This window comes from Penaeus vannamei, chromosome 23 (genome assembly GCF_042767895.1).
Source record: "Penaeus vannamei isolate JL-2024 chromosome 23, ASM4276789v1, whole genome shotgun sequence".
NCBI classification, from domain to species: Eukaryota; Metazoa; Arthropoda; class Malacostraca; order Decapoda; family Penaeidae; genus Penaeus; species Penaeus vannamei.
The window spans coordinates 10,458,979-10,474,094 of record NC_091571.1 but is presented as its reverse complement, the minus strand read 5'-3'; the positions used below and the strand labels follow the sequence as shown (position 1 = coordinate 10,474,094).

General features: G+C 36.6%; 2 protein-coding genes across 5 annotated transcripts in view; one reads left to right on the top strand and one right to left on the bottom strand.

Annotated features, from left to right (window-relative positions):
* Las (lipoyl synthase, mitochondrial) overlaps positions 1 to 3,308 on the bottom strand; it is an 8,570-nt gene extending 5,262 nt beyond the window's left edge. Inside the window, exons 1-7 of the mRNA XM_070137650.1 lie at positions 3,165 to 3,308; positions 1,881 to 1,991; positions 1,504 to 1,629; positions 1,227 to 1,343; positions 900 to 1,056; positions 618 to 675; positions 1 to 57 (exon numbers count right to left, since the gene is read on the bottom strand). The exon at positions 1 to 57 is cut by the window's left edge and continues 102 nt beyond it. Of these exons, the coding sequence (XP_069993751.1) occupies positions 1 to 57; positions 618 to 675; positions 900 to 1,056; positions 1,227 to 1,343; positions 1,504 to 1,629; positions 1,881 to 1,991; positions 3,165 to 3,293 (755 nt within the window). The 5' untranslated portion in view covers positions 3,294 to 3,308. The remainder of the gene's footprint in view (positions 58 to 617; positions 676 to 899; positions 1,057 to 1,226; positions 1,344 to 1,503; positions 1,630 to 1,880; positions 1,992 to 3,164) is intronic.
* Positions 3,309 to 3,489: 181 nt separating this feature from the next.
* On the top strand, positions 3,490 to 12,286 carry NitFhit (NFT-1 protein). 4 transcript variants are annotated; one of them, XM_070137648.1, is made up of 14 exons: positions 3,490 to 3,613; positions 4,390 to 4,513; positions 4,762 to 4,882; positions 5,341 to 5,496; positions 5,706 to 5,909; positions 6,177 to 6,312; positions 6,472 to 6,548; positions 6,782 to 6,954; positions 7,244 to 7,380; positions 8,223 to 8,398; positions 8,766 to 8,944; positions 9,158 to 9,282; positions 10,750 to 10,925; positions 11,862 to 12,286. In XM_070137648.1, exons 2-14 carry the CDS (start codon positions 4,410 to 4,412, stop codon positions 12,027 to 12,029), a joined length of 1,932 nt encoding a protein of 643 aa, XP_069993749.1. In that variant the 5' UTR covers positions 3,490 to 3,613; positions 4,390 to 4,409; the 3' UTR covers positions 12,030 to 12,286. The 4 variants fall into 4 exon arrangements, with proteins under 4 accessions (XP_069993749.1, XP_069993750.1, XP_027234613.2 ...); XM_070137649.1 differs by having other exon boundaries at positions 3,607 to 3,674; XM_027378812.2 differs by lacking the exon at positions 3,490 to 3,613 and adding an exon at positions 3,914 to 4,021.
* The last annotated feature ends 2,830 nt before the right edge of the window (positions 12,287 to 15,116 follow it).

Sequence of the window (15,116 nt, the reverse complement as noted above, 5' to 3'; positions counted from 1 at the left end):
GAATCTTCATTCCCTCTGAAGTCAGGAACAAGGCACTCCACCAGGATTGCTGAATTCCTGTAATTCAACAGAGAAAAAAGAAAAAAAAGAAAAAAAAAAGAAAGAAAAAATAAATAAATAAAAAAAAATCATTAAAATTTAATATTAATTCAAGTGGATGTGCATCAATATTGTAGGAATGACACATCTTTCAGGAAGAGTGAAAAAAAAATCAAAAGCCTATCACAAGAAACATCTGCCTGATAGGTGCTTAATGAATACAATTACACAAAATTAGATATGGTCAACAATACATAAAAATAAAAAAATACGATACTGCTGCACCAACACAGTATGAAACTAAAGGTTTGGAAAACCTAATCCCTGATGGAACAGAACAAGTCTAAATCATTATCAACCTAGTAAGTGTTATTTTTGTTTTTCTTGGTTCTCATTGCAATTTGTAAACAGTAATAAATGCAATTATCTATGCATTTCTGTTAATACTTTAATGACATATTCAAGGCAGCAGCAAGTGAAAATTACTGAGGAGGCTTGGAATAAAGACATGACAGAGTTTGTCCCATGTTTGAGGATGTTACACCAAACTTTTCAAAGGAAAAAAGTTGTGCACTTACTGCTTTTTGAGCTCTATGACTGTCTCTGCAATATGAGCTGATCCGCCATCGTCTATGTCTGTCAAGGCAAATATCAAAATAATGAGTAAATCTAAAAGAAAGAGCTAAGAATTGAGGATCTTGTGTACTGTGAATCAAATTCTTTGGTAATGTCCAAATTAAAAACAGTAATAAAATCTTCAACATCAAAAAACATAATATTCAATAAACCTTCATCTAACAACATTAATACCCGGAAAGAAAGTAGAAGCAATAACAGAACTATTAATTATCAATAATCACCATCACGGTCCACTGATGTCAGAACAACATAATCCAGTCCCCACTTTGTAATGGCTGTAGCAGTGTTGACAGGCTCATTAGCATCTAATGGTGGTGGCTTTCGGGAAGTCTTCACTGAGCAAAAACGGCATCCGCGTGTACATGTGTCGCCCATAAGCTGAGATTAAAAGGTAAGCATGTACTTATTTTACTCCAAAATAACACTACAACTACAAATACATCTGTGCATAATTCATCTAGTTAATCATTGCATAGAGCTACTAGACTTAATTAATTATCTTTATAAATTAATTATCTAATTAATTCCAATAAAAAACAAACACCTACCATTATTGTAGCTGTCGATACATTATCTTCATTTCCTCCCCAACATTCACCAATGTTTGGGCATCGAGCTTCCTCACAAACAGTGTGCAGATTCAGGCCACGGAGGTCTTCCTTGAGCTATGAAACATGAAAAATATATTCACATAAATACAAAGGTACGATGAATCAAAAGTTTTAGTAAGTCATTACTCATGGTTTTATTCGTAGCAGAAGTGAGAAAAAGATTTTTCCTTGACACCAACAAATAATAATAATGATAATAAGAAAGAAATCTTACCTTACTGAACTCTTTTCCCATAGGAATTTCACGCTTCAACCATGGTGGGAGTCTCAGTCGTTCCCTTTCTCCTGCCTCACGCTTCAGCTTTCCCTTGTAGTCAGACCAATTCATGTCTTTGGTCACCTGAAGGAAAAGCCTAAATTCAATCTCCATTTGTTGGTAAATTTCATAAAAAAGGAATTTCTCTATAAAACATATATATTCAATCAGAATATAAATATTTCAAGATTCATTATGTATAAAAAATAACATTACTTTCCATAGTTCACAAATTTGTAAGTACATTAAAATGGTATGTATGTTTTCATATAAACATTTATGATGAAAAAGACTGACATTCTGTCAATCTTTGATAACCTTAAACTTTGTCATACCTCTCCAGATATGAAATCTTCCAAAGATGGTCCATCTTTAATTTTTTTCTTTTTTTCCTTGGGCAAGGTACTTGTCTGCCGAGTGCCTGAGATGCAACACTGTGCTGTGACCTGCAATATTTTGTCTATCAGAAGCATGTGGTACAAGTATGGTTTTACTAGTCTATTCAGATTTGGATGGAAAAGTGATATAACCCTACCTTCACCTTCTTCACCTATATTCTAGGTGGCCATATATCTTATACAATACAGCAAAATAAATTCAGTAAGTATTTTACCATTAAATTTTTTTCCTTTTTATTCATACAATATATTCAGTAAGAACTCACTGATATTGCAATATCACATTGCGCCAAAAAGCTCTCATTGGGTGGTGTCATCTTTTGAAAGTGCTAAAGGACTTCTCACATACAAGTAAAATATATATTTTAACAAATCAAGGCATTTTTATGAAATATTATTACCATAATAAATTACATAAAAAGGTGAATATATTGAGAACAAATTCAATTATCTTATATTTACTCTTCACCTCTGATTGTGCTTTTTAGATTTCCTTCTAATATTTTAATTCCTTTATTAATTTTCGAAAATGTCATTAAGCATTACATATTTCCTGATTATCAAATCCATGACTTCTGCCAAGGGATGGTAAAGAATATACAAAAGGAAATTTAGTTTTACCTAGAGTGGATAACTTGCACTAATATGGGTTCTTTTTCACTTGCAAGGTTAACAAAATATAGAAATGATAGAGAGAAAAGCTAAAAAACTTTTCTTCTATGTACCTAACTTTCATTACAAATGGGAAATAAATGTCAACTGATGCAGAAGTGGGAGTGGGATTTTTCAAAATGATAATCTAGTATCATGTAATCTCCATACCAAATCTACAACAAGCTGACTCTTTGGTTACATTTGTGTATATAGACTGACGCATCAGCAGAATCACAACAAATCTGGTTGCTGATTTATATTAAGAAACATGTAAAAAAAGTAAATTGGACGATTGCGTAATCCTAAAACTGTAAGGTTCTTTACTGTGGAACCAGAATAAAACATTGAGTTTTCTAGTTATGCCACTTACAATCCTGAACACGAAAACAATTCTTTATTAGGCATTGCAACATAATGTATTTACGTGCAGACGAAAACTTAAATAACTGAGATTTAGGGCTACTCTTCATTTGCAAAGCTAGGCGAGAGTTATCTTTTATCACGCCCAGCCATTAACTATAAATAAAGTTAAATTCAACATGATGCTTTTGAACTAGGGTGACTTACATTTTTCCCCAAGAAAATCCGAGCTAAAGATCGCGAATCTGCGTAGCCCTTCCGCAGGACTTGTGCAGCCATGGTTGTTTTGGTGTGGAACTGCTGGCTCAAAAGTTTTATTTGCCTCAGAACATTCATAGCTTTAATACGGCATTTTCTAAAGTCACCAGAAAAATTCTAAAGTTGACTTGAAAATTTATAGTATCTGTGCATTTTTTAGGTATCAGCGAGCGCCGGATCATAAATTATTCCTGATTTCCCCCCCCTCCCCTTTGCAGATCATTATACATTTGTCTATATATCTAGCTCTGTCATATATCTGTATAAACATATATTCATATATCTCACACAAGAGAAAAAACGATAGCACATGGAAAATAGTGAAAACAAGCAGGAGCAGCAAACAAGCAAACAAACACACGAACACATCTACACAACAGCTGATCGGGGAGAGGCAGGTTTGAGAATGTCAAAAATTATCTCTTTAAATAATTTCCTGAAGCACTTTTACGGCTTAATGTATGAACTGTATGGTTTATTGTGCACTCATTAAACCATGTATATATGCATGTGTGACTGTAAAAGTTTGTATAGTATGTGTACTGAGGTAATCATTTTCTTTTGAGGTAAATCTTATTAATCCATTATATATAGTTATGTACTGAGAAACATAAATCTAATATAAATGAATAGAAAATGCGTTACCATATAAGATTATTCTTTGAGGAACAATCAGTCAAACATACATGCAATTAGTAACAAATTTAATGAGAATTGAAACACAAAAAATAAAAGATATGACTATCAGCATGATACAGATTTCGGAATTCTCATGATCTCAGCAGACTGTGCAAGGAAGGCATTCAGTGAGGCATCCCTGTCATGGTGATTACTGATAGCTTATACTGCAAAAATACTGTATATTTTTAGAATTCAGGGCATATGTAGTGTATGATACATTAATATGAAGGTTTTAAGTGCATTCTAAGATGGTTTTCTTCAAGTAAAAATGCTGAAATTAATATGAATGGGAGTTGACATACTAAATCTGGAAGAGGTGTTGCAAATTGAGTCCTGTTGTCTCTATTATATACTATTTCAGGGTTTTTATTCTATTATTCTGATTTGTGAAAGGTTTTTGTAATTATTTGATTCTTATTAAAGTAATATTATGCATTTTTTGTTATAGAGCTGCATACTTGTTAAAGTAATATTATGCATTTTTTTGTTACAGAGCTGCATACAGGGTTGTAAATGTTATTACTTCTGAGGAGATACTTTTCCCATGGTAGTGTTTTGTGTAAGAAAAGGCTATATTGTGCTGCATATCAACACTTGATTTTCAATAGGAATCAAAGGTGAGTACTCTGAAATTTTGTTTGTAATATGATTGGTTATATTTTGGTTGAATTTGAAGAAAATTATAATACCCAAAATGATCACTTAAGATCACTTTCGTCAGCTTTTTGTATGTATATGGTCTAATTTAAGTAAGCACTTCTTATGCATCCTCTAGAATGCTGTTGTTCTCAAAAGTCTCCCTTGCTACAGGGATAACTAAAGAAACATTTTTGATATTTTAATCTGATTTTTAATATGTCTACAGCACTGTCAAAATGAAACCAGGACTGTTAGCTGTCACACAAATGACAGCAGTTCAGGATAAAGAGACCAATTTAAAGACTTGTATTGATTTGGTACAACGAGCAGCTGCAGCTGGTGCAAAGGTATGAACAGAACAGAATAGATTGTTTGCTTACTATCACTGAAGAATTTTGTATATTGAAAAAAAGGATAAGATTCTTTTGTATATGATTTTGAAATTGTCTCTTAGAAGACTCTGTAGTTATCTGTAAAATAAACATTTGAAATGAAATTGATATATGTGTATCATTGTTAAAGTTCAGTTTGAATAGTGAGTACAGTCTTAATATTGGAGTATTTTGGGAATATTGCTAAAAGTCTAGCACAGGATTGGTAGTAAATATATTCAATGTGAGATTAATTTGAATGGAGATTGCTTCTCAGCCTGTGAATTTGGAATAAGTTGTGTGATATAAAAATTTTACACTATTTTACAGCATTGTTGGTCTACCACAGTTTTAGTTCTGAGAAGAGCCTAGCAGTAGGTAATCTCTTTGCTAAATAAACTTTAGTCCTTCCTGATATCACCTGCTGCAAACAGATGGTGTTCTTGCCTGAAGCTTGTGACTACATAGCTGAGAGTAAGGAAGCTTCACTCCAACTTGCTGAACCCATCCATGGGCCTCAGGTTACAAGATACAGGGAGCTTGCTGCTTCTTCATCTGTGTGGTTATCACTGGGAGGCATTCACATTAAGGTAGGAAGGATTAAGATGAGTCTGAATCCATATAAGGTGCTGCTTGGGAGATTCAATAATTTCATAGATATTTATTATTAAATTTCTTCTTATTTAACTATGAGACTTATGAATATACAGCAAAATCTGATCTTGCTTTTGTAGACATGGAAATTTAAAAGTTTTAGGTGAGGTATAGAATCCACTCTAGATTTAATTTTCTCATTCAGGAAGAAGGTGATGAGAAGATCAGCAATACACACATCATAATAAATGACAAAGGAGACATTGTATCTACCTACACAAAGGCGCACTTATTCAGCGTTCACATCCCTGAGAAGAAGCTTCACTTAGAAGAATCTAATTATGCAACACGAGGCCAAGCAATTAATCCTCCTGTTTCTACTCCAGTAGGAGAGGTGGCTCTTGGGATAGTATCCTTTATTAAGTCAGATGAGACAAGTTCTTTGAAAATAAGGCAGAATCAAGGTTAGGGTGGGATAACTTGAACTTACAAAGAACTAAATACCTGATGTTGTGGAGACAGTGTCACATGTCACTTATTTCTCAAAAAGAAGTAAGTACTTAGTATGGTACTTGATTAGATTTACTAATGATTTCACAGTAATTTTTTCCTAAAGCATCTTTGTCTTTTGATTACCACCATTTTTAAACTAGTGTTTTCCATAACTTGTAACCAGTGTTATGATATGAGATTCCCAGAGATGAGCATGATTCAACGAAAGCTTGGTGCTGAGATCTTGACATTCCCTTCTGCATTTACTGTGACAACAGGGCTAGCTCACTGGGAGGCTTTGTTAAGAGCACGAGCTATAGGTAAGTAGTTTTTGTTGTCTATAATGCTTAACTTTGTTAATCATGAACCAGTTTTATATTATTTTTATGCATATTTTGTATCTAAAGTCAAGAATAAGGGAGATCAGAGGATTGACAAAGCATTTCAAAAAAATATTTTATAATTATTTTATATTACAGAAAGCCAGTGCTATGTCATAGCTGCAGCTCAGACAGGCCAACATAATAGCAAAAGATCATCATATGGGCATGCCATGGTAAGTATTTGGCATTTGATAGATTTGAAATTAATGTATGTTTTGCAAGAGCTAATACAGACTATGATGCATTATGACATTTACTTTGATATTGATAAAGAGAGCTAAATAGAGTACTATGTTTTCTGTACAGTCTTCCAGTTGGTCTATTTCCAGTTTGGAATTGACTAGATAGTTTTTCCCATTTTTTATTTCACTTTGTAATTTCCACTTTCAAATGTATTCACTTTTAGATTGTAGATCCTTGGGGAGCTGTGATTGGGCAAGCAAGTGAGGGAACATGTTTCTTTCTTGCGGAAATTAACCTGGACTACCTACAGAAGGTCAGGAAAGAGATGCCTGTCTTGACACACAGGCGGCATGATTTGTACAACCTAGAGCAAGTTACCCCACCACACACTCCCCAGTAAGGAACCAAGTTTGTTAAAAATAAATGATATTATATCAAAGACAAGGGAAGTTACATATGACAATATTGGGTTTGTAGAAGAATGATGACAGAAATAAAAGAAATTGGTCTTTTACATGTTTATGTAGGAAAGGAACTTTATTTTGCCAGAGGGGGAAATTTGTTTTCTTTATTTCTTCCCACTTTGTAGGGTGATGACATATAATATTTTAGACCGATTATTAGAAGCTCTTTTGTGTATGGTACTGTATCGGTATCTTTTTTAAAGTTACTTTTGATATTCCAGTGTGTGTCAACTACTTCCTCAGCCAAGTCCATATGTAACTTACCAGTTTGGCCAAGTCTCAGTACCAGGATCATGCATGTTCCTAAAGTCAAGACTCTCCCAGGCATTTGTGAATAAAAAGCCTGTTGTACCCGGACGTATCCTTTAGCTTACTATTAAAATGTTTTATGTGATTTCTGACATTCAGTGAGTGATTTCATGGTCAAAATAAGTGAGGGATTGATAGAAATGAGGGTCTTAATTTTACTCAAATTGTATCTATATACTGAAGTATTCATTTGTATGTTGGTTTATTTAACAGTCTGATCTGTTTGTCAAAATGTAAAGAGCAGCGTAAATATATGGTTCCCTCACTTCTAATAATTCACTTGAGAGTGAGTGAGTGAGTGAATGAGTTATGGATGGATGGATGGATGGATGGATGGATGGATGGATGGATGGATGGATGGATGGATGGATGGATGGATGGATGGATGGATGGATGGATGGATAGATAGATAGATAGATAGATAGATAGATAGATAGATGGATGGATGGATGGATGGATGGATGGATGGATGGATGGATGGATGGATGGATGGATGGATGGATGGATGGATGGATGGATGGATGGATGGATGGATGGGTGGGTGGGTGGGTGGGTGGGTGGATGGATGGGTGGTCGGGTGGGTTTTGGGTGGATGGATGGATGGAAGGATATACTGATAGATACATAGATTGAGAGATAGACAAATAAACTGATGTGCAGACAGATAGACAGATGGACTGATGGAAGATTGATAAGTAGTCATGGCATGGGTTGATATTGACAGAGTTGCAGACACATGCACATCTTTTGACAAACTTACTCAGTGTACAGAAAGTACACTTCTCTGTCATCTATCCATCAGGTCATTTTGGTTGTAATTTTTCGTTATACTACTTTTATACTTTTCATGTATCTCTCTTTTCATGTGATTCTTCCTTAGTGTTTATATAGATACACTTATTACGCCTGAAAAGCCCAGCAAACGCCTGGCAGATCTCCTTCCTGCAGAGGTCAGCGATGTGGCCCAAATGACGCAGAAAGCTCTCAAGATCCTTTTAAAAGCCTACAATCCCACGAGCTATCAGATTGGGATTCAGGATGGTCCATCTGCAGGCCAGACTATTGATGTACGTTGAAGGAGGTTTGATAGATGTTTTGGGAAGATGATGATTGCCAAAATTGTAGTTTGTTTTTATTAAGATCTTAGATTAACTATAGTGGTTCAAGAAGATGGAATTTGGTTCCCTGCATTACTTTACGTGCAACTCATGATTTACTGGGGTTACATGATATGTAACATTGGCATAGAGTAAAACTGATTCATATTATGTGAAAATGTTTTTCTTGATAAATGAATATTATTTGAATATATTTACTTATTTCAAGATGTATTTATTTCCATTTGTCAAATAAAATAGATTATATATATATATATATATATATATATATATATATATATATATATATATATATATATATATATATATTTTATAGCACCTGCACATGCATCTTCTGCCCATGACACCTGGAAGCATAGAGAAACTTCAAGGGCATGAACAGGATAGGAGTATTCGATGGAGGGAGACAAGTGAGATGGAAGAGGAAGCCACAAGACTCCGGAATGTAGCTGCGGATATCCACTCTAGTCTTAGCATACCTGTTGATACTCCAAAGTATGTGATGCTCCGAACAGAATCTTATCAATATAGAATAAGGAGAATGCAAAGTTCAAAGGAAATATATATATTTTTTGTCTTTAAATCAAATAAAAATGATGCTATGCTAAAAGTGAAATAAAATGAAGCTTTTAATCAGAAAAAAATAAATTTGCACTCCATTCTTTCATAGATGTTAACATTTGATAATGATACTTAACCATTCTACAGATGTCTGAAGCTGCAGAAACCAGTCTTGCCTGACAGCAGTGCCATAAACATTCCACCTGAACTCTTAGTTGTCAAGACTGAATTATCGTGTGCCTATTTTGCGCCCCATCCTGTACTACCAGGGCGTATCCTTTTAAGAGACGGGAGTTTAATGGGTTGTGTTTGGCATTAAGTTTTTGCATTGCTTATTAGGATGATTGCCAGTGAATTAGTTTGATTATTATGATTAGACGAGGTTATGATGTGAGGTCACTGCAACAAGTATAGAAAATGGTATGAATGAGAATGCTTACCTTGACAGGGCATTATTACTAATAATACTAATACTATAACTATATATACTGTTAGCATTATTATTATAACTATTATTATTATTATAGTCATTGTTATTACCTCTGCCAAGGAGTTTATGTTTTTGGTAGTGTTAGTTATTTGTTTGTTTGCTTATTTGTACTGTAACTCAAAAAGTTATATACAGATTTTTATGCAGTTTGTAACAGGTATGTGTCTTATCCTAATTTAGATGCTATAAAATTTTAGTGTTTATCCAGATTGTGATCTGGATCCAGGAATTTTTTAAATGACTGAATCAGTTACCCATATTGCTTTGTCAATCGGGGTAACGATTATCATTATTAGCATTGCGAGATAGAGACATGTTGGTGCTTGAATTCTTCTTCTTCTTTTACCTTGATGGAGGTATGTGCTTTCTGTGTCCTTCTAATTATCATCATTATTATTAATAATGTAATTACAATTGTCATCACTGTTACTACTACTGTTACTACTAATGTTACTGCTACTGTTACTACTACTGTTACTACTACTGTTACTACTACTGTTACTACTACTGTTACTACTACTGTTACTACTACTGTTACTACTACTGTTACTACTACTGTTACTACTACTGTTACTACTACTGTTACTACTACTGTTACTACTACTGTTACTACTACTGTTACTACTACTGTTACTACTACTGTTACTACTACTGTTACTACTACTGTTACTACTACTGTTACTACTACTGTTACTACTACTGTTACTACTACTGTTACTACTACTGTTACTATTACTGTTACTATTACTATTACTATTACTATTACTATTACTATTACTATTACTATTACTATTACTATTACTACTACTACTACTACTACTACTACTACTACTACTACTACTACTACTACTACTACTACTACTACTACTACTACTACTACTACTACTACTACTGTTACTATTAATTATTGTTGTTGTCATTGTTCTTGTTACTGCTGTAGATGTTGTTATACTTGATATTATTATTGTTGTTGGTGTTGTTATTATTGTTGTTGATATTATTATTGTTGTTGTTGTTATTGTTATTATTTTTTTTATTGTTACTATCATTATTAATAATAATAATGACACAAGTCATAGTGTGTGTGTGTGTGTGTGTGTGTGTGTGTGTGTGTGTGTGTGTGTGTGTGTGTGTGTGTGTGTGTGTGTGTGTGTGTGTGTGTGTGTGTGTGTGTGTGTGTGTGTGTGTGTGTGTGTATTCATAGCTGTTACTTCCTAAAGATTTATAGAAAACCTTAACTCCTTTGAAGATGTTTGTGTTAGTCTCCAAGACAAATGTAGAGACTTTAGTGAAGCCAACTGTAATCAGCTCACAGACTTACTGCTGACAGTTCAGTTGGTCCAGAAGAGTGTTGAAAGCAATTTTGGTGTGGATTCTTCAACTGTAATGTACATTAGTGGCAAGAATCAGTCAGGAGATGGAGAGGTATGTATGGTGATTGAATTATTGTTTTAGTTTAGCATCTACTTACTAAATTCATGGCCAGGTTAGTTAGTTTATAATATTTTTATTACTCCTGAGGGTATTTAGAAGCATCCAGAACTACTAGACATTTATTTTCTTATTTTGTAGATATGAGGATAGAGTTAGGCTGTACATATATGGTATTCAGTACATTGGCACCAGATGGACATACAATCCACTGTGTTTTTTTATTATCTTTACAAATAGATAATTGTACAAATGTCTAGACACCAAGAAGTCAATTACGATACCTGGTTGATCTTATCTGTTTCTGTCTTTTCGTCACTCACTGGGAAGATGCTGGAGGGCCACTTGGTGAACACCTAACTGATCACTACAGTCTTGAGATAGAGTGGGTTAATGTGGTTCTATCAATGCTCATGACAAAATATTTAATAAACGTTTTGTTGGGGCATTGGTATACCCTCTTTGGATGTGCATAAATTTAAGTATCCCCAGTAATTGGCTACTTTGTGACTAAACACTTATGGAAGTATCTGTGTAAACAAAATGAATAAAACAAAACCAAAGTAACACTACATGTAGGCCTATACAAGCACCCCTGGTGTCAATGGATATTTGTAGGGATCAGTGCTGGATATTAGCTCTCTGTCATGGGGATGAGTAGGAGAGAGAGAGAAAAAAAATCAGAACCTTGCAAATCCATTAAAAACAAAAAGTCATAAGATAGAGGGACAAACTTCTCCATAGTGAATTGTTTGACAGAAATAATGAAATATCTTAATTTCATTTGCATGCTATATATGTTTTTGTGGGTGTATTCATATAGTTATATAGTATTTGCAATGTATTTTAGCAGAAAAAAGTTTCAATTAATAGATAAATACAGTACTTTTGAAAATTTATTGGTAAATAAACTGCATTTATTCCTTCCAGCTACTTCGGTTCCATATAATTCCAAGATGCGAGGGGGATCTGCCAAGGAATGATGACATATACACTGCTATACATAATTACTGTCATAGTTCTTTAAAGCCAGATGCTACAGAGGAACTCAAGTCTCAAGCAGAGCAATTAAGAAAAAAGTTATACGAAGCCAACTAAATTTACAATATACTGATATGCAATTTTGTGATTGATAGACACCAGTAATTTTGTAATTTTAATGTTAGTCTTTTAATTAAATTGTTAATATTACAATATTATCTTTAAAATTGCTGATATTACAATATCAAGATGTTTGGTGTTTTAACAAACAAATATCCACAATATTCTTCAAATGTAATTTGAAAATCACAGATTAATGAATGGGTTTAACTTGTCTCAGACAGTAGCTGTATCTAAATAAAGTATTTTGATAATGCAAAATTTCTTATCCCATGTTACGGCAAATAATTTTGTAACCCATTGCCTGTTGTCTGTTAACCCATTTCTTTATCCTTCCTTCCCTCCCTCCCTCCCTTCCTTTGTTCCTTTGTTCCATCCTCCCTTCTTTCCTTGCTTCTTGCCTCCTTGCCTCCCTCCCTCCCATCCTCCCTTCCTCCCTTCTTGCCTCCTTTCCTTTCTTTCTTCCTTTGTTCCTTCCTCCCTTCTTGCCCCCTTTTCTTTCTTCCTTTTTGCCAACCTTCCTTCCTTCCTTCTTGCCTCCCTCCCTCCCATCCTCCCTTTTTGCCTCCTTTCCTTTCTTTCTTCCTTTGTTTCTTCCTCCATTCTTCCCCCCTTTTCTTTCTTCCTTCCTTCCTTCCTTCTTGCCTCCCTCCCTCCCTCCCATCCATCCATCCACCTACCCTCCCATCCATCCATCCATCCTTCCTTCCATCCATCCATCCTTCCTTCCTTCCTTCTATCCTTCCTTCCTTCTATCTTTCCTTCCTTCCTTCCATCCTTCCTTCCTTCTATCCATCCTTCCTTCCTTCCTTCCATCCATCCTTCCATCCTTCCTTCCTTCCCTCCTTCCTTCCCTCCTTCCTTCCTCTCTTGTCTCTTCTCTCCTCTCTCCTCTCTCCTCTCTCCTCTCTCCTCTCTCCTCTCTCCTCTCTCCTCTCTCCTCTCTCCTCCCTCACTCCCTCCCTCCCCTCCCTCCCCTCCCTCCCCTCCCTCCTCTCCTCCCTCCCCTCCCTCCTCTCCCCTCCCCTCCTCTCCCTCCTCTCCCCTCCCCTCCCTCCTCTCCCCTCCCCTCCCCTCCCCCCTCCCCCCTCCCCTCCCTCCTCTCCCTTCCTTCCCTCCCTCCCTTCCCTCCTTCCCTCCCTCACTTCCCTCCCTCCCTTCCTTTGTTCCCTCCTCCCTTCTTTCTTCCCTTCCTTACTTCCTTCCTTCTCGCCTCCTTTTCTTTCTTCCTTCCTTCCTTTAACTATCCAATCAGTCTCTCTCTATTTAAATATTTATATTTATCTCTCTATTTAAGTATGTATATATATAATGTAAATACATTACTTGTTTCTTATGTGTCATAACTCACTGGAAGGATTATACACTTACTACAAAGGTTTGATAAAGCACAATAAATCCTTAACTGCCTGCTCCATATTATAAAACTTGTCAGTTCCAACAGTGGAGCTTATATATCTGTGTGTGTGTTTGCGTGCGTGTGTGTTTGCGTGCGTGTGTGTGTTTGCGTGCGTGCGTGTGTGTGTTTGCGTGCGTGCGTGTGTGTGTTTGTTTGTTTGCGTGCGTGTGTGTGTTTGCGTGTGTGTGTGTTTGCGTGTGTGTATGCGCGTGCGTGTGTGTGTGTGTGTGTGTGTGTGTGTGTGTGTGTGTGTGTGTGTGTGTGTGTGTGTGTGTGTGTGTGTGTGTGTGTGTGTGTGTGTGTGTGTGTTTGTGTGTGTGTTTGTGTTTGTGTTTGTGTTTATGTGTGTGTTTGTGTGTGTGTGTGTGTGTAGCAAGAGATGAGACTCCCGACTGCCATTGCCGGCCCAACATCCATCGCCATGTGCACCTCGCTGTTCGGAAATGAACTTAATACAAAGTCCAAAAAAAGTAAAACAAAAAGACCCTGTCCTCCAAGAGAGCTTTCCTAACAAATACTAATGTCCACAAACCAAAACTTGCCCTACACAATGGAGGGGTTCAACGGTGTCAGCACTGCCCAAAGTGGCCCATGTAATCTGCATAGAACTGCTGCGGCCCGTGGCACTCACACCGAGAAAACGTTGGAGGGCCACTTGGTGAGCATCTCGTTGATCACCTGAAGTTTACAGTGGAGGGCCACTTAGTAAGCACCTCGTTGATCACCTGAAGTTTACAGTGGAGGGCCACTTAGTAAGCACCTCGTTGATCACCTGAAGTTTACAGTGGAGGGCCACTTAGTAAGCACCTCGTTGATCACCTGAAGTTTACAGTGGAGGGCCACTTGGTGAGCATCTCGTTGATCACCTGAAGTTTACAGTGGAGGGCCACTTAGTAAGCACCTCGTTGATCACCTGAAGTTTACAGTGGAGGGCCACTTAGTAAGCACCTCGTTGATCACCTGAAGTTTACAGTGGAGGGCCACTTAGTAAGCACCTCGTTGATCACCTGAAGTTTACAGTGGAGGGCCACTTAGTAAGCACCTCGTTGATCACCTGAAGTTTACAGTGGAGGGCCACTTAGTAAGCACCTCGTTGATCACCTGAAGTTTACAGTGGAGGGCCACTTAGTAAGCACCTCGTTGATCACCTGAAGTTTACAGTGGAGGGCCACTTAGTAAGCACCTCGTTGATCACCTGAAGTTTAGCAACCTGAAGGACTGCTCCGACACGCTTTATATGGTACAACATGGACGTGCTTATAACAGCGGAGCATGGTAGCCTAACTGTGTCTGTTTTTTCGACAACATAGATCCTAGTGTGGTTACCTATGGGTATCAACTCAAGCATGACTTTGCCTAAGACAGCATGGAACATTTAACCCAGGCATCGAAGCGACTCTATATGCTTGTCCGTTGGAGGACCTTCGGAGCCATTGAGGACCAACTGAACTATGCTGCCATATGATCTGTGCTAGAGAACGCGTGTCCAGCGTGGCACTTGCTCTCACGGCCATGGAGAGGGTGGCTCGCGTATTCCTCACTCGTCACTACCGCAGCTGCACCCAAAGGTTTGCGCTGCCGCGAGTCGACGGCAGGCAAGGGCAACTTCCCTTAGGTTTCGAGGAAGAAAACAAACACACGCAAGACACACCACAAGCACACTCACGTATATATATATATATATA